This window comes from Emydura macquarii, unplaced genomic scaffold, assembly GCF_026122565.2.
Source record: "Emydura macquarii macquarii isolate MOO-44397 ecotype Brisbane River unplaced genomic scaffold, CSIRO-AGI_Emac_v2 contig_554, whole genome shotgun sequence".
NCBI classification, from domain to species: domain Eukaryota; kingdom Metazoa; phylum Chordata; order Testudines; family Chelidae; genus Emydura; species Emydura macquarii.
Window position 1 is genome coordinate 14,916,771 of NW_027130691.1, and position 19,494 is coordinate 14,936,264.

At 41.2% G+C, this 19,494-nt stretch overlaps 1 protein-coding gene across 16 annotated transcripts in view; it reads left to right on the top strand.

Annotated features, from left to right (window-relative positions):
- The window catches only part of ARVCF (ARVCF delta catenin family member), a 395,675-nt gene extending 377,054 nt beyond the window's left edge, over positions 1-18,621 (top strand). For 13 of the 16 annotated variants that reach the window (XM_067539839.1, XM_067539832.1, XM_067539833.1 and 10 more), the window contains 6 exons: positions 331-442; positions 2,101-2,191; positions 3,338-3,391; positions 8,193-8,284; positions 11,189-11,302; positions 14,030-18,621. In XM_067539839.1, coding sequence (XP_067395940.1) covers positions 331-442; positions 2,101-2,191; positions 3,338-3,391; positions 8,193-8,284; positions 11,189-11,290 — 451 coding nt within the window. In that variant the 3' untranslated portion in view covers positions 11,291-11,302; positions 14,030-18,621. The other 3 variants (XM_067539831.1, XM_067539830.1, XM_067539829.1) reach the window with 3 other exon arrangements.
- Positions 18,622-19,494: the final 873 nt, after the last annotated feature.

Below are 19,494 nucleotides of genomic sequence, written 5' to 3' on the forward strand. Positions count from 1 at the left end.
AAAAGAAAATGTTATCAAACTGGCCTCTGTACCCGCATGCTATGCATATGAAAATCAGACATCTGCATATTAAAGACCTCTTGCTCATGCAGATATCTTTTGTCTGAGCAAATGTGTGTTTACACATGCAGATAGATGGGCCCACATTAATAGAAGCCACTAGAGAATTTGGCCCAAAAATGTATTTTTTGAGCTGTCGCAGGTTTTAGTCTTATTGCATCGCTTCTTGGGAAATAACAGACCTGCTAGGAAATCACAGGTTTAGCATTCAACAGAAGAATGAGCTTGTATTCCTAATGTTTGAGGCTCTCATTTTGTCTCACAAATTAGCCAGTCGTCCAGGGAAACAAAGGCAGCCTCTCATGTTCTTCAGATGGTCTGGAGCTACAAAGAGCTACGAAACATCCTACAGAAGGATGGGTGGAACAAATCCCATTTCCAGGTAAAGATGCAGAGTCCTAGTCCAGGTCAGTGGTCAGAGAAAGCCCCATGAAGGTGCTTTATCCTTCCCTCCATGTTCAGGCCCTGCTCCCACTAATGGCAGTGGTAGGCAGACCAAGAACTCTGTCTGTTTTCCACTGATAACAAAAATTCTAGTAAAATTATGATTTTATAAATGCACTTACAAGATGCATATCTGTAACATCTGTGGCATGTACCTTCCATGTTAGGAGTTAGTCCACTTTAGATGTACCATATCGAATCCCTACAAATATACATGGCATGAAGGAAAGACTTGGCCCATTTTCATCTGTTGCTGCTTCCTTGGGACATAGTCCAAGTAGCGTGTTGGGCAGCTGACTGTTCTTCATGTGAAGATGCTTCTCCTTCCTTTATCTGAAAAGTAACTGACTTTCACCATGGCAGCCAACAGCTAGTTGCTTGCCCAACCAGATGAGAGAAGAAGGAACCATCATCAAAACTGCAGTGAAACGAAAAATATCCAGAATCCCAAATTAGTTTCCAGCCAAAGATCAATTTAGCAAGAGGGGGTGGAGTCTCAACCGAGTTTCCACACATTTTTTTCAACTTATTTTTTAAAAAAATTGGTTTTACTTCTTGATCTGTTTGCAGCAGCTTCTCAGAACATAATGGTCCATTATGCGTCAGACTAATGCTCCATCTAGCCCAATATCCTGTCTTCCGATAGTGACCAGGTCAGATGCTTCAAAGGGAATGAACAGAACAAGGCAATCATCAAATGATCCATCTCCTGTCATCCAGTTCCAGCATCTGGCAGTCAGAGTTCTAGGGACACCTATAGCATGGGGTTGAATCCCTGCCTGTCTTGGCTAATAGCCATTGATGAACCTATCCTCCATGAATGCATCTAATTATTTTTTGAACCAAGTTATAGTTTTGGTCTTCACAACATCTCCTGGCAACAAGTTCCACAGGTTGACTGTGCGTTGTGTAAATAAATACTTCCTTTTGTTTGTTTTTAAACCCGCTGCCTATTAATTTCTTTGGGTGATCTCTGGTTCTTGTGTTATGTGAAGGGAAATAACACTTCCTTATTCACTTTCTCCACCCAGTCATGATTTTATAGATCTCTATCATATCCCCCCCTTAGTCATCTCTTTTCCAAGCTGAATAGTACCTGTCTTTTTAATCTCTCTCCTCATATGGAAGCTTTTAATCGTTTTTATTGCCCTTCTCTATATCTTTTCCATTTCTAATACATCTTTTTTTGAGACAGGACAACCAGAACTGTGCACAGTATTCAAGGTGTGGGTGTACCATTTATTTATGTGGTGGCCTTATGATATTTTCTGTCTTATTATCTGTCCCTTTCCTAATAGTTGCTAACATCATTAATATTTTGAACTGCCACTGCACATTGAGTGGATGTTTTCAGAGAACTATGCACAATGACAAGATCTTTCTTGAGTGGTAGCAGCTAATTTAGTCCCATCATTTTGTATGTTTGGTTAGGATTATGTTTTCCAATGTGCATTACTTTACATTTATCAAAATTGAATTTCATCTGCCATTTTGTTGCCCAGTCACCCAGTTTTGTCAGATCCCATTGTAAATCTTGGCAGTCTGCTTTGGACTTAAGTATTTTGAGTATCCTTACTCTTCCATTTTGTCTTTTAGTCTGTGTCTGCAGCACCAAAGGGATCCAAAGGTACTTCTGGCAAGTCTGGCTATGATGACAGTACTCTGCCACTAGTGGATAAAAGCCAAGGTCAGTTCTGCTCGTTGGTGTGGACCATAATGATTTTCCTGGTGCCATTTGCTATGTCTGTGCAATGTATTTCTCTCATTGGATAAATATCAGTTACTTTTTTTTATGAGTTCCAGGGGGGTAGCCGTGTTAGTCTGTTTTTAGCAAAACAGCGAGAGTCCTGTGGCACCTTAAAGACTAACAAATTTATTTGGGCATAGGCTTTCGTGGGCAGAAACCCACTTGGTTGGATTTTTTTTAATGGTGTCTTTCATCCAAAGATCCTGAAGCAATTGACATTACAGACTATATAGACAATGATTATTTCCCCTGTCATGAAATGTATGCTAGCCAGTTCAGGATGAAAAGTTCAGTTGAAGCCTATGGGGAGAATTTTAGACAGGCATGCAGTAACTGTCTGGTTGGAATTTAGGCAAGGAACAGACTAACTATTGTGATAAGGGAATGGTATTTTTATTAACCACAAGTTATCAGATCGTTATATCTCACGCAAAAGCATCACGTCCAGCAATGCTTTGGGACATTTGCTGATTTATTTGAAAGCCATGTGCCCTCTGTTGACTTACCAGCCTTGTTTCCTGTGTCACTTAGCTTTGCAGTGGAGGTGTTCTAGCCAAGTCCTGAGCAGATTCAACTGTGCTTCGTTTGTCAGATTTGACAATAATTACAGCACTGGTGCCATGGCTCCAAGCCATGTTGAATTCCTCAGTCTTTTAATTTTGATCATGATGGAAATAGAAACCAATATTAAAATTACCTTCTTGAGACCTTTGATCACCTACTGATTGCTCTTCTCTCTGGGCAAAGAAGGGAACCTCATCCCATCTTGAATGGGTCCAGAGATAAATTCTAGATAGCATAGGTGGTTCAGAGCAGGCACAGAGTTGGTGGCATCCTTTGGCTAGAGGAATATATGTGATGCAGAGCCATGGCATGAGAGATGTCAGTTCAGGGTGCTCTTTGGAGGCCTAACTCAGAACCTTCCTTTCTGAATTATCAGAACCTTAGTATTGTTTCATCATAGCCGCTTGAGTTCAATAAATCATGGTCTCCTCTACTTCTTCCAGCCCTGAGAGTAATCCCAGCTTCCTCTGCTTTCATGTCAGTAAACATGGAACAACTAGTTTCAATGCTTCTGTTTTGTAGATAATGAGAAGGCTGGAAGTCGTGATATGATTCCTATGGATGAACTTGGTCCAGGTAAATGCAATCCCGGATCGACCCTCTGTCTATTTCAATAGAGCACCCTGTCACTCACGAAAAAGTTCAGCTCTTTCTCTGGGAGATATTCTTTCATGTGGATAAAGTTGACATTTAAAAACAGAACTTTTCCTTCCAAAAGATCAGTTGTCTGGTTTTTTAAAAATGTGTGTGCTGCATACACACCAGTATCCCCACTACTTTAACCATACAATGGAAATATATCAAGAGTTTCCTGCATTCAAATCTCTTTGCTTTGAAATGGTTGCATCCTGCAGTCAGAGATTCAAAATCCATCTGATTTCCACTGTTACCTTTTTTTTTTTTAAATGGGACACTAATTTTGTGAGCTTTAAATCTACTTAAATATCATATTCTGTCTGAAAATGTTTTGCATGTGGTTTTTATAGATTAGTACTAAAAATGATTCTATCTGAAGGAGGTTAGAGGAAAGAAGAACTTTATTTTTCAGTGTCTAATTATTTTCACTGTTTCCCTGAATTCAGTCAGTGACTTAGTCAGCCTGCTGCACTTGTGAATTTTTCATACAACGGGATAGGAAAGAGGAACATTTTTCAAAAACAGGAATATATGATTGTAAAAGTCTCCCAAGAGTGATAGGAGTGGTGCCAGGGTTTTCTGTGCGCAAAGTAGAGCTTAACAGCAGGTGGACATGATCAGCCCAACAACTTTAAACTGTTCCTCATTGGTGCATTGGGGGTTCTGTCTGGGTAAGGAAAGCATAACATTTGAGTACGGAATTACAGACTTGTCCATGTACCAGTCCATCAAGGGCATCTTTCGAAAGCCAGGCAGAATGGCTTCATTTTCTCAGTACAACTTACGGGAATGGTTCCCTTTCACCAGACTTCTCTAGAGTCTCTTATGGACTTGAGACCTGCAAGGACCAATGAGGAACAAGATGCTGCAGGCCATAGCACAATCCATGCAATCTACCTCACTAACACTGGCATTAGTATGTGGTGTGGGCATCCAGCTGCCTTGTTCACAGCATCCAGTACTGGACAGAGGGAAGAGATTTCATCCATACTTGGGAAAACCTCCACCCTGGTGCTAGTGCACCAAATATGGCAAATGCAACACACGCGTCAGCAGAAACCTGCCCACCAGGATCTGCAGTGAGAGATTTCACCAGGGCCCCTGAACTACTCAGCCATCCTTGCATGAGTAGGTGAACCAGTAAGGGCCATGGATAGATTCAGAAGAGCTGGGTGGGCTAGAGACTGTTGTCTCTCAGATGTAGAGAAAAGCAAATCTGAATCGGGGCAAAATGCTCTTTCAAAATGCTGATTAAAAACTGTAAGGCATGGATGTGAAAACAGTTTATTCAGGTGCTAGGGCCCTGATGGAGACAAAGGATAATTAAAAGCCTGAGGTGCTTCTTTGTCAGTGTGAATTGGAAGAAGCACGGGGATCAAGCCCAGTGACTACTGACCTCTCTCTGGGAAAAATAGGGGATTTTCCTGTTAATTTTCCTGTTTCCAGTTTCCCTGTCTATAAAATAGGGATGAGTACCTATTTCTGTGAAGTGCTTTGAGACTTATAAGTGAAACGCACTGGAATCTGGGCAGACAAACTGTTTCCTTTTAGTAAAACAGCATAAACGCTCCGTTTGCTTCAATTTGTCCAGCAAATCTTTGTATTTAAATGTCTGCATTTGCATCTGCAAATCAGATAGTTTGATGTCTCATTATTCATGTCCGCACCTGCAAAAATGGTGATCAGATTGAGCTGCTGCTGAAAATCAAACCGAGCATTGCCAGAAAGCCAGAATAACAAAAAGGGTTTGTTTACCTTCCACGACCTCAGCTGACAGCATCATACCAGCATGAATAAACTGTCCAGATGTAGTTTGCTTAAGTGAAGACTGAAATATTTGTCCTCACAATGGAAGACAATAACTTAAAAGAACATCACACGATGGGAGAGCTATGTACTAACTAGTCCAGCAGTCAGGTGCACGGGACCAGAAGTTTTGTGCCCAGATGACTGTAGTTCAGTATTCAGAGAAAAATATTCATCATTTGCTTCATTTATTCCAGGAGTTAATAGTGCTTTGGCTGTAGTAGGTGAAATACAAATTGATCTTAGGTAGGCAGTTTGACAGAATCGCTCACCTAGGAGAATCCACCCTCACATGTATTCACCACCTCTAGAAAATAAGGTTCCAAGGTTTCTGTCAAATTTTCTAGATCCCTGTTCTTGGATACTTTTAAATCAGCTATAGCTTGCCACTGGGACGTCTCTATATCTCATCACCAATACCTTCAAAGGTCAACTCATAGGGAATGCACTAACTCTAGGTAACTGGTTTGCTCCACTAAACTCCAAGAAAATGGATAATGTTAATATTTGACTTTCCATTCCTCAGGCTCTTCCAGCCAAAGTCTTAATGACTTATACATTTCTAAGGCACACTCCAGATTGCTTGTTAATTCCATATAAACTAAATTAAATTTGATCTTTATAATTAATCTTGAAACACTGAAGCAACTGAGTTTGTTAATTCCACCACATAGGCATTGCCCTGAAGGCACTGAGATATTACTGCACTGGTACAGCCTCCTTCAGGATATTTCTCATTTTAATAAGTCTAACCGTGAACTTCCTATCTCAGTTGCAAGCTTATCCTGATATATTCCTAGTACAGCTCCAAACAATTTGACGTGTGACCCCATTAACAAGAGATCCACGGTGTTCAACTGACTAACAACATGAACTACAAAATACCTTTTAGCTCAGATGTAAACCCCAACACCTGACTATTTTTTACCACTTTGCTTAAGATTAGGGTCCTTAAAGCAAGTGTATTGAGTAAATACTAGTTATTGGCCCACTTAAAATATCCACTTCCCCCCCCCCCCAGTTGTATATGGTGATATTTACCTCCTGTCCTAAACTACTGTGAAATGTTAAACACTAGACATGCATCAAGTCAGTGGCTGTTGCATTTCATGGGTGGGTGAACAGTTCCCTTTGTAGTCTATCTGTCAGTTTGTTTATAAAGTGGTTTGGGATCCTTTTTGATGAAAGGTGCTACACAATGTAAGTGGTCTGTTATTTGTAAGTAAATGTGATTAAATAAATTTTCAAATGTAAAGGACTGTTTCTGAGTTGACAAGAGTTTGGTAGAGCGGATTTTTGAAAGGCATCATACTATCATCATTTAAATGTGCAGCATCTACCCATTTCTTTTTACTATTAAGTGTATATCAGCATGTGAGTTACTAGTTGTGTCTGCATGTTTGTAATTGGAAATTGAATGACTTATTGTACACTCCCATAGGAGTGTTGGCTAGGTTGATGGTAGATGGTTGGGATTTTTTTTTTTTGATCTAACTGGCACAAGCAGGGATGTTAGGTATCTTAACTGTCAGCAGAGAACTGGAAGTAAAGAAAAAAGCTGTATAGTAGTGGTTCTCAAGGTTTAAGTTATGCACCACATAATTCAAATGTACTTGATACACTGCCTTAGTCATTTTAATCAGTGTAGTTATGGGTTATTTTTTTAATAGTATATCGATCTTAATTAAACATATGGACCATCTCAAATGCCTGGCCTTTCTGCAAGACTTGTGCATGGGTTGATTTACTGAGCCAAGCATAAAGACTAACATCTTTTTCTAAACTAACTGGATTGCAGCCTGCATACTCCCATTTGAGAACTGCTGCTCCATAAAACATGTTTGCCATGAGTCACTCCGTTTACAAAGCTTTTCATGCTGCAGCTCAAAATGGCTCACTTTTTATTTCACCAGTAGTCCACAAAAAGGACATCTGAAGTGATTGATTAAGTCATTCATTCATTTTAGAAGGCCTATTGTATGCAAGCAAAAAACTAAGACATGAGGGATTCTGAAATGTATGTAAAATCTTTTTGGAGAGTTTGGAGAATACAGTTTGACAGGAAGTGGAACCTGTAATGATCCCTTAATTACCTGGAGAGAGACAAATCTTACTAAGAACCATAAATTTGACTGTCACTTAGCCCGGATTACAAAGCTGTCAAAGCAGGCAGGAGAATCTATTTGTCCCTGATAATGAGGGAAACTTGATGCACCAAGAAAATTAATTAATATTTGTAGCCTTTGACAATGAATCCAAGCAGGTTCTGAAATAATTACAGCATTTCTTTATAAAGCCCCTCTACCCTCTTCTTTCCTGTTCAATCATGTAGTCACATTGCTTTTCAGATGTCAGGGAGAAAAATCACCAACAGGTGTCACTTCATAATGAGGGACAGGTCCGGCACAGCAGGGTTCTCATAAAACTCCACGGGCTGCATTTTTTATCCTTCCAGAGGGGACATCTCCAAATTATTGTCATGTCCTGCTTGTAGTCAAGTTCAGAAGGAGTGGGAACATGTTGCATGCCACTCGGAGAAGGAACACAGCCAATTAATCAGACGGTTAAGCCCAGAACACAAGATTTCAGATGGATTTGGAGCTCATTAGTCACAGGGCATGAAGTAACAGCTTGCTGCTTTCCTTGGACAGACTCCTATTACACTGCAGCAGGTCAGAATGGAAACAATGCTGCGTGGTAATGAGATACCAGCACTGGATACTGAGGTGGTATTATAAAAGAAGATTTTTTTTTTTAAAAGAAAGGTTGTTATTAAAAAAAAAAAAAAAATTCTGAGCATCAGCCCATGAGGAAGGCATACCTCAGTGCCTTTGGTTTAATTCTTTGTCTGTCTCTCTAGTTCTTTGACAATGCAAAACAGCCAAATCCTACCATGGTGTTGCTGCTGTCTGATTGTCATGTCATTCCTTCACAGATGGGTACTCCACCATTGATCACCGAGACAAAGAGCGCAAATACAAGATCAATGACAATATAGGGGATGCATCGGAGAAAGAACCTTTAAAAGTAAGTTTCCAGCTATTCCAAAGGCTAATTGATGCCATTACAGACTGGGACATCCAGTGTCAGGCAGTAAGGAATGTGTGTGTCACAAATACGCAGCAGGGGCTTCTAAATGGTTTTATAAGATATAAAGGCATCATTTCATAAGTGATCACTGGTTAACCTTAAATGGAAACAAACGCTGCTCTCTAATAAGGGAGCAACTGCAGGAGATGGTTTTATAAGCTAGTATGTGCTCAAGTTCCTGTAGGTAAATAACAGTTTTAAAAAAGAATGTGTTCGCTTTATCACTTTCTGTTCCTCCATCTAGGTACATTCCCCAGCACTAAAGTGTATAGCTGTGCAGCAGACTTTATTCTAAGAATAGTCACATCAAGCCGTGACTTCTCACCATGAAAACCATAAAGGTGTAGATGGAAGCGTGTGTGTCTTTGTAAAGCAGTGTGGTGTATAGTATACATCTCCCCCGCACTCGTTCATATTATCCCGCACATGGACTCTGTATATGGGTCAGTCACCCTCACTCTCAGAGGCTTCTTTAAAATGAATTTTCAACACTCTTCTTCCCCGCAGTTTTTTCTCACTGAAAAGTCATACTTGATGTATCTCCCACTTCCATTGTGGGTTATTGAGTTTGCCAAAACAGGCTGCATGCAAATGTGATTTTCACTGATTCTATGCAATTTTTCTTACGTTCATGCACAATTTTAGCTAAGTTTTTATAAGTAGTTGCTTTATGCTTGCAGCAGTGCAGTGGCACATGGGACTCCTCCCTACCTTGCAAAAATTCATGCACTCTCTCCTGTGTCTGTTAGCACTGGGGAAACCAGATAATGAAGAAAGTGTTAGTGACAGAAAACATAGTTGCCCGCCTTGGTGCTGGTGTTGGAACCCTTAGTGCTAGGGAGCCTTGGGCATTTGTGGTGAAATCTCCTCAGTGTTTTGTGGAAACAGCAGAAGATCCAGATGCTCCAGATTAAATGGCCAAGCAATTGAAAAGGAAAGACTCTTTCCGATTAGTGCAAGGCATTGAGCAAAGGCATGCAGACGTGGGCATGTAGAAGTAAGACACCGAAAAACCTTTCCACAGACTGAGCCAGTAGTACACCTCCCTAGTGATGGTCTAGCTAACATGTGGAGATACACATTCACCATCAAGACTGAGCGTGGCTCCCCCTCCTCTATCAAAGACAGAGGCCAGCTGCAGTCTGCACTTTCTTGGTTTAAACACAAGGATTTTTTTCCTCTTTTTAGTTCAAAGGCGATTTAAAACCTTCACCTTGTCAGAAGCTTCTCATCTGGCAACCTCATTAGTATAATCCATTGTCTTGTGATAGCCCTACAGTGCCAAACCTTTCAAGCTTGCTGTTTCATTAGCCCGCCAGAATGAGTAGGAGTCTCAAGTCATGTGACTGCAGTGTGAGTGAAACATTGATTTCTACCCTGTGGCTTAGCCCAGCTCCTATGTTGCTTTAATATGACCTTCTATTATCCAGGACTATAAATGGGTGAAGATTATGGCTGTGCACAGATTAGGAGACCTCAGTGACCCTGTACTGCAAGAGAACAGCCACTATCGTTTAAAACTAGCTACCCTATTTAGTCCATGTACAATCCAATTCCTGAGCCTGCACCCATGGTGCTATATAGGTAATGGGATTTGATAGCAATCACCTTTTGGTCTGAACATTTAGAATGCTAATTCCAGTTATGTTTTACAGTCACTGGTAAAGATGGAAAGGAAACAAAATCTTTGATTCCTCTCACCTTTGCCTTTGGAAGTGGTTGGTGTGCCCTTCATCTGTTTTTCATCTCTGTACTTTCCTGTTTTACTGTGTAGTAGCCCTGATCAAACTGGGAAATTTCTATCTTAACTGTTTAGGAGCAGTTCACTTAATATTATTCATGGTCATGTTTCAGGGTAGATATCCAAAGGGCTACACACAGATTGCACCACAAGGCTCTGAGATTGCCACTAATGGGAACTGGGTGTCTAAATCCTGGTTACCCACTTTGGAAATACCCTTTGATTGACACAGTGCACCCACATGTTATTCTGAGATGGAAACAGATGGCCCTGCCTGAACCTGAATTTAATGGTGTAAACTTTCAAGTCCATCTATCCACAGTTTAGAGTACACTGCAGGATGCTTAGGAGGTGGATGAACTAAGTGAGGTGGCTGGAAAGATTAGGATGCTATTCTGTTGGAATGACAGAAAATGCTTCTTCCAGAGAAAAGGGGGATAGGGTAGGAGGAGAGAGAATTAGCAGGTGCTTGTTACTTTTACCATGTGATACACAAAGGAAGCCAGATACAGCCTACAGAGCTGTACTATGCAGCCCAGGGCCACCTTCATTTTTCCCAAGATTGAGGTGCAACTCACTAGGCAAGTATTGTTTCCATTGTGCAGTGCTCTGTCTTGATTGGAGCAGATGTTACTTGCATCAAGATGGAGCACTGGGACCTGTCTCTTCCTCCCCATTAAGGATGGAGGACAGTTCAAATCCAGTCTGTTTTATGCCACTGAGGTGGCTGTCTTTCAGATTCCTGTCAGGTGGTTGAAGAGCCCTTAGTTGGGCAAAATCAAGGTGCCCCCTGTATTACTCCCTCCAACAGAAATGTGCACGCTGACTTCTAGCTGGTGAACAATCCAATAACCATGGCTCAGAGGTTACACAAGTGACTAGGACTTGTGAATAGTGATTGCAATGAAGTGAAGTGCTGCCGCTTTGGAACCCGTGAATGCTTTTGTCAGTGCCTATGGAATAGCTCCCGCCTTTGCCAGTTTTGTTTCTTTCTCTCTCTCCACTAATTCCTCCTTGCAATCCTTTGAGCTGACTTTGTTTGTTTGTGTATGATTAATCCGCTCTGTTTTGCCTTTAACTTCTCACCTGGTTTGCTGCAGAATGACACAAATAGGAAAAACATTAACAGGAGTAACAGGGCTTCGGTGAATCTGGTGGATGCCCGTGACATTAAACCCCAGCCTGTTGACTCCTGGGTCTAATATGCATGCATGGTAGGTCCTTTTAATGGTAATTGGTGCTAGTGATTACCTTGTCTCATTGTGCATGATCTGTATCGCTGCAGAATCTTTCTGAGGCTAATGGCTAACTGGGTTCTTTTAGGCAAATGAAAATGCATTAGAAAAAGGATGGTGTTTATATTGCACACTATCTTTAATGAAACACAATAAACCACTGTTGTTTGATTAAATAATAACCTGTCAAATAACCAGACAGCGAATTAATATCCTGACTGATGGGCTGTTAGCTGAAATGTGAAGGATCTCTGCTATTAGGCCATGGGAATTAAATTGAATAGCATTTTCCTGACTGATCTCAAATGTTTTCAGCTGGTTTTTTCCCCTCCAGTCTCATTACCAGGTTTAGCCTGAGCCCTCGGGAAAAGCATATCCTGACTATTTATGGATCTCTCCTGAGGCTCCCAAGAATTGCATGGTCATCTCCCCCTGACGGAAAGCTAGAGGCCACACACACAATTAAATTTCAAGGGGGGAGAACCTCAGTCACTTGATAAACATAGAGCCACAAGTTCCACCTCCTGCTGCTTCTCCACAGTTCAAGACTTTTTTGTCCCCTTCTTGTTCTCTGCATATCCTATGTGCCAAGCTCCTTAAAACTGTGCCAGCTTTTACCACTCTTGCTGCCACTAATCTGTATCCTGCTGCCCAGTCTATTATCCATGTTACACCTCCTGGCAGCCTGTCAGACATAGCATTGTGTATAATGCTACAGACTGTGTTGCTGGCTGTTGACTAAAGGAATATCTTCAGTAACCATGAGGATTGCACTATGCAGCTTCTCCTTACCAGTGTCTGATAGTCCTTTAGGTCTGATTTCCAGAGATGGTGAGCATCCACACTTCCTATTGCTCAGCACTGCAAAAAATCAGTCCTTTTTTCTACATGGAAATCCCTTTAATCAGTGAGAAGGAAACTCAAGTCATGAGGAGGGTGCAGTACGGTACGAGGGATCAGAGTTCATGACTCATTCTTGTTTCCTTGGTGGGAAGGGCTGGAACCCTCTGGTCACCCCAGCCTGTAACAATCCCATATAAGGCCTTTCTCAGCTAAGTGGACAGTTCTCCCAGACCTGAAGAAGAGCTCAGAGTAGCTCGAAAGCTTGTCTCTCTGACCGACAGAAGTTGGTCCAATAAAAGATAGTACCTCACCTGCCTGGTCTCTCTCATTCTCCCAGTGCATGCTCAGTCTTTGGCTTGCACAACAGAACGGGTCACACGAGGCATTCCTAACCCTCCCTCATCTGGTCTTGAATTGCTGACATGCTGTGGGAGCCAGCAGACCACTGTCTCTCCTGTTCCTGGCTTGGAGATAAATGTGTCTGTGGGCTGTCAGTCTGGCACCTTTCGCTGTCTTTATGTTGATTTCTAAAAGAAGCATTTCTTTAAAGAATTAAAATTTCTGATGGGCTGCTTTGCTGACCCCGTTCTGGGTGCTAGTTTCAAAGAGCAATTATTCCATGACGCGAGAAAACATGGTAGACCTGCTCTGTCTTGGCACAAATTCCTGATGGTAACAGATGAAATAAAGCATTGGGGAGCAAGTATAGAAGGTGAATTCACAGAGCTTTGGGGACACCAGGGAAATGTTTTTAAATCGCATGTGAAGCTGGCAGAGTAACTCTGCAATGTAAACAGCCCCTGGTGATGCTGCACCTCTCTGTTCCTTGCATTCTATTGGCGGCTCTTAGCAAATAACGTTAAACCTGAAACCATCTGAGGTCTCAAATTTAAACTCAGTTTGTTTCTTTTCTAAGACCTTAAAATGATCAGGAAGGAAATCTCTTAATTCTCTTTAAATGTATGTTGGGCCTTAAATGTGTATGAAGGTGAGGTGTCAGAGCACCACACAGAGCCACTCGGATCCTTTGCCACTGCAGCTCTGCACCTCGCTCTCTATCTGCAACACTCTTACTGTTCCAGTCCTGAGTCATGCCTGATGGGAGAACACCCACTGGAACAAACTATGTGGTGATTTAATGATGTGGACCAGGATATGACCATCAGACTCCTGCTTCCTGGATTGAAGATTTGAGCCCAGCTCTCCAAAAGTGAAAGTCCAGAGCACAAAGCCACTGGACTTCCTGGTGCCCCCGTAGGATAATGCTTTCAGTCTGGTGCATTAGGAAAAAGGGGCCTGACTCTGAAGTCCTTATTTAAGAGAAATTCTCATTGAAAACAGGTGGAATTCTCTCCAGAGTAAGGAGAGCAAGGTGAAACACAATTCATGGGGTTGTGACATCTGATTCCCCTGTGCACTGCCCTGACAATTCACCCCATCTAGCTACTACACATGAGAAACCCCAGGGTCTCTGATGTTGCCATAGATTAATTATTATTTGTATTCTGGCAGTACTCCAAGCAAGATCAGAGCCCCAGGGTGCTAGGTGCTGTACAGATAACTAGGAAGTCATGGTCCCTGCTCCAAAGATTGAGATTTAAGGCTTTGACAGGACATAGGAGTCCCACATTTGTGCAATGTTCCTTCAGAGTGGAGAAGGCCTTGAGGGTGGGTGAGAGCTCCTTTTTAAACATATGCTTCCTTTTGCTAATTTCTGCACTTAAAGAAACTATGATACTGGGGCAAGGGATGAAGGAGTGGAAATTTCCAGCACTTGGGCTACCTGAGCTCATACCGTATGTGCGGGAGATCATCAAGGGTGCATTATTTCATATATTAATCAGCTCTGGCTTTATTTTCCAGGGCTAGAGTCCAACCACTTTATTTTAACTGAGGGGAAAAAACAAATTTGAACCAACACAGAGGATCTCATTAATCACCACTGCCATTCAGATTCAGAGGGCGCTGCATCATTGAACAGTCTGCAGATTCTAGGAGGGTGTGTGGAGAAAACACAGACAACTGCCATCAGCCAATCCCGAAGCACCATGCCTTACAGCAAGACAATTTGCTTTTTAAAACAATTACATTCCCACCAGACACAGCCACCTCCCTCTGCCTCCCACCCCCTCAAAGAAGAAAGAAAGAAAGAAAAAGAATCCAAGCTTACATCTAACTGGTTAGGTTCTTAGATGACTCTTGAATGAGGATGGTGCTAAGTATGAGAAGAGAAGGTCACGTGGTGGGAAAGAGGACAGCTTTGCAAGTGAAAGAGGAACTGCAGAATATTTGAAATATACCTTAGGTGTAGTCATGAGGAAAATAGCACTTTTCATTTTTGTTTTTGTTTTTTTGAACTGTGAATTTAATTTTTAAAAGATTTTTATTTTAGGGGTTTGTTTCTTTGGTTTTGAGGTTTTATTCATTTTCACAAGAAATGCAGGAATGTTGAGTGGATTTGTTGGATTTTAATGAAAGCAGGAAAAAAACTATTAATGCTGGTTGAACGAATGGGAATGTAGACAGCGAAGTTGATGTGAGTTGTATAATCTGCTATTAGAATAAGCAGTATCACACTGCTATGTTATCATCATAATCTGGTGTAAAATACTTCTGCCTTTTGTCTTCTGTAATGGTTCTGTTTTTACTTCCACATATGTAAACAGCTTATTGAAAGTTTCACTGTCCCAATTCAGAAATCTGTGCTGAGAAATGGAGTTGGTTGCTGCCTTTTTATTTTTGTTGCTCATAATGATTGCTGTAAAGGAGTTCCCTTTTTTTTCTTTTTTTTTTTAAAGTGTTGATGTTGGGTTGATGGTGATTTAATCTTTAACATAATTTTTTTGGCCATAGTTGTTAACACATGGGGGAGGAGTGGAAGCTTCCTCATTAGGGAGTTCCCATTAGAACACACAGTAATCTTCAGATGGGTCAACTCCTTAGAGCCCGATGAAAAGTGCTACAAAGGGAACTGATTTTTTTTTTTTTTTTTTTTTAAATCATCATCCTGGTTTTGTTGTGTTGCTTTTTTGTTTTGAAATTGTATACATAAGGAAGGGTAAAATTCAGCCACTTGCTGAGGGTCTGCTCAAAGCCGCCTGATAGGCCCTAGCAGACTCTCTGCACAAGGTGAATTTTCACCCCACACAGTCACATTTTAAACATACGCTATCTGGTAATGCTATGTATTAAATACAAATCATTGATTTCCTTTGGGTTTTGGTCCAATGAGGGAGAAGGATGAAAACAAGAATCAAATCTCTGTCTCCTAGCCTTTTACTTACTTTGTTTAGTTACCATTGTCATTTGGTTGCCATGTTTACACCTGCAAGTTCTTAAATACAATGTGACTGGAAAGCACATTTTTGAATCAAGCAAACTTAATTTTGGGTTTTCAGTGCCTGCCATTTCCTTTGTAATTTAAAAATAAAAAAAAAAACACAACAAAAAACATTACTGTAATAGTAAACGTCTAAATTTTTTTGTATAAAATTAAAAAACTAAAAAAAAAAAAAACAAGCATCAAGAGCTTTGTATCTTCTTGAGTATAATAAAATTTGACAAATACATATATAAATAAATAAATAAATAAATATATATATATATGCACATGTAGTTGTGCAGGGGATAAGTTGCCAAAACTCTGTAAAATAGTATGCAGGAAAACTGTTGATTCAGGGAAAGACTGATGCCCGAAGCTGCCAGCAGTTTGGATGAGGCACATGCTAACTGGCTCCCCCTTACTATCCCATTCACGCACAGAGGGGTTACTTCTGGCTTCTGAGAAAGGTGAAGTTGCTGGGTGCAAAGTAAGGTTACAGTCATTGGTTATCTTTACCCGAGTGAGAGAGTTCTGTCGGGTCTAACACACTTCCCTGGTCGAGATCCATCTATGAATATTTGGATTCTGATGGATTGGGGGAGGGGTGGATTTCTTCATGTAGATCTAAAGCATAGAAAGTAAAACTAGATGCATAGTTTTACTGTATATTCTAACAATGGTGCTCTTTTCATATCTGTTCTACTGATAAGTGGAGACCCTTTTAACCAGGCTGTTACACAGAAGAGTTTTATACTGCTTTGGGTTCTGTACCTTGTGTATTCTTTTTGTATATGAAAGGATTTTTTTTTTTAAACTTTCTCCAGCTATTAGCAATGGAACCTTCTTTGTAGCCTATTAGAAGTGCATTAGGAAAGGTCCCAGTTAGACACTGGTGTTTATCTGTCTCACGTTACTTTTATCAAAGTATTGTATTTACCAAAGGAATCACAGCAAGATTACTGAAAATAACTAGCCAGATGTTGTAAAGCTTTTCTGATAAGACTTTGCAATTTAGTTATTCTACAAATATTCAAAAGCCAGGAAGAAGTTAGGAGGAAGAAGGGCAAAAGGGGACGGCTGTAGGAAACACCCTATGGAGTGGAGACTGGGCCAATAAATGTAAATGATCTCCTCCCTAGAGGCAGGCCCAAAACAAAAACCTAGAGCTAAACACACATGCTATGGGGATGTTCAAAAGCTGGATCAGAATGCAGATTGGACAAATGGCCTGTCTTTACAATGGGCCAAACCGAAAACAGAAGGTGTTTGAGAAGCAGATTGTATTTTGTATTCTAAGCAGAAACTACCCCACCAGGTTAGAAGGAATGAAACTGGCTGCTTGGAATCACTGTGGCTGATTGTTCTCTTTCCTTGTTTTCTGCTTGTTTTCGTTATTTGTGACTGCTTTGTTTGCAAGGCTTCTTGCTACTAAGAAGTAGAAGACCCCCCGTCCCCACTTAGTAGTATGCAATATTTATACCAAGAGGTGAAATATCAGGACTGTTAACAGGAGTGATGTGGCTGACTACACTCAACACAATGAAGATTTACTCCGACTTTGTAGCAATAACAAGAATTTAATCCTGTACATTTCACTGCTTTTCTTCTGCTCTTCTCCCCTAAGCCTTTCCCTGGACATTGAGCAGAGAGAGAGGGATCCCAAGGCTGACTGACATGAAAATGGCCTCCAGTGTCTGCAGCGCTTCCCACCAGCCATAGACTAAATCAGGAAACTCCCTACTTTAAAATGACTCTGTTGATCAATCCTAGCATCACATTCAATCAAGCTGCAGTTAAAGCATGTTGCAGAGGGTGGGCTCACCTGTGGGAGGCGCTCTCTTGCAGAAATGTATTGGGGCAGGGCTGATGTTTGGGAACTATAGCTAGCAGATAACATACTGGGACCTTTCAGGATGTGTCCCCTTACCCACCTCTACCAAACCCTCCCCTTACAGCCCACCTGTTGCTTCACAACTAGGTATGGGCTTTGTTTGAGAAGTTAGGAAATGTGAATGGAGGAAGCACTAAGCGTTTTAGTAGGGTTTGAATGCAGAGGAGGGAAAGCAAAAGTGTGTGAGACACCAGTCTAAAGTCAAGCAGCTCCAGGGACCCCTGTAAAAGTTTTCAGTTCAGTCAGGGCTCAAGATTAAGCATGCAACCTCCTCCCTGCCATTTGCTTGAGACTCTTGCACCATGACAGCTGGAGATCAGGCCCACAGAGGGGCAAGAGCTAGAAAAAACACCAGAGTTTTTAGTGTGTCTTTGTGAAGGAAGCTAGCAGGATAGTGGATGCAGGCCTCCTGTTGACCAGGAGGAGGAGGGAACCAGTGTTGCACCAGCTAGGGCTGTGATAAAGTGAGGGATAGTTTGATTCCCTGATGGACTCAAGTTATCGCACAGAGCTCTGTCCCCATGAAGCAGCTGTTAGGGTTGGGACTCTCTCTCCCCCCCATGCTTTTGAAGGTGTTTATACATGTATAGTTTCTGGCAAAGTCTCTTCACTGTTCTGGTCCTAAAAAGCTGATGTTTCCATACCTTTCACAGAAAGGTTTTCTCTGATTATCGGTACAATAATTAGTCTAGTGCTTTAAGGATAGCGATTCTAAACGTTTTCTTTCTGTCTTAAATTTACATTGGGGTAGAGTGTTCAGAAAGATGACTGCAGGATGAGTGATGAGGAGAAAAGAGCATATGCTGCAAAACCTGCCAGTCCAGTTGAGGAAATAATTGTTCAGCAACACGGAAACATAACTAGACTGAGAAGCTTACTGGTAATTAGTAGCTAATGTGTTTGTAACTATCATGTGCCTTAAAATTTTCATGGTAGGAAAAGAAACAAAAAAAAAAATCACCAATGTGTTTTCTGTAATATTACTTGACATTATTGCTGTAGTTTAGGCTGGTGGGTTTTTGCATTGTATTTACACTGTACTATAAACTGGAACACTTAGAATGGTTTTATTTTAAGAGTTTGGGGGGAGGGGGAAGGTGGATTATGCTTTCATAGAACAAATGTTACCATAACAGAATGTATTATTATAGGAACTTTCCATAACACAGACAAGTAGAATGCTTGTTAGAAACCAGGTGTGTAGGATAACAGTTTGGTGTGTTTTCAATAAACCATGCCTGGAAAGAACATGTGTGCCATTGGTTATTTGTGTTTGTTACATCAGATGTCCTAAAAATTCTCTGGATATATAACAGTTTTCAGCCAAGGCACGGGGTGGTGGGACCCTAGCAACGTGTTGTGAAAAGGCCTTTGGTAATGAAAGTAATTGATGTATGCTTTAATGAACTGCAGCTGGAAACAGTGATTCCAGTAACTGTAGGTCAGTGTTAGCAGAAAGCCATATAATGACTTCGGAGTGTAGATCACGGTTTTATTAAGATACAAAGATGCTTCTGTGGGGGAGACAGACATTTGCATGGGTCTGTTCAAAGGACTGCACATCTGGGTTGATAAACATATCTTACTGAAGGCTTTACCATTTGTGAGGTAACTGACCTTTCCCAACTCTTGCTGATAAAACCTGTATATTATAACACACCACATCACCTGTCTGTAAAGTGTGTGTGTATGTCTGATATTATTGGTTCCCTCTCTTTGGCCTGGATTGGCCAGGATAGCTTTCAGGCTCAGGACAATGAAGGCCTAACAGTGTTGTGGGGAATCCTGGGGTCCCAGGAGAGGGGGTGGCAGCCATGATGATAGAGTTCTCTCTTTCCAATCCACCAATTCCCACCATTTTGATTCCCCCCCTCCCCCAAAGACTTCAAGGATGCCCTAAAGCAGGTGGTGAGTGACAGGCCATCTCCTCTGTTTTTGGTCCACCAATTAGGCCTAATTTTTGACACACCAGTTTTGGTTACTTAATTTCTGATTCCATTCTTCTTTTGTTTTAGTCATGATCTTAACACAGTCCTTGGGTGGTATCAGCAGATCTTTTTGTTTGACCTAATCTAGTCTTTCACTTTTGTCAACTTGAATATAACAACTGTATTC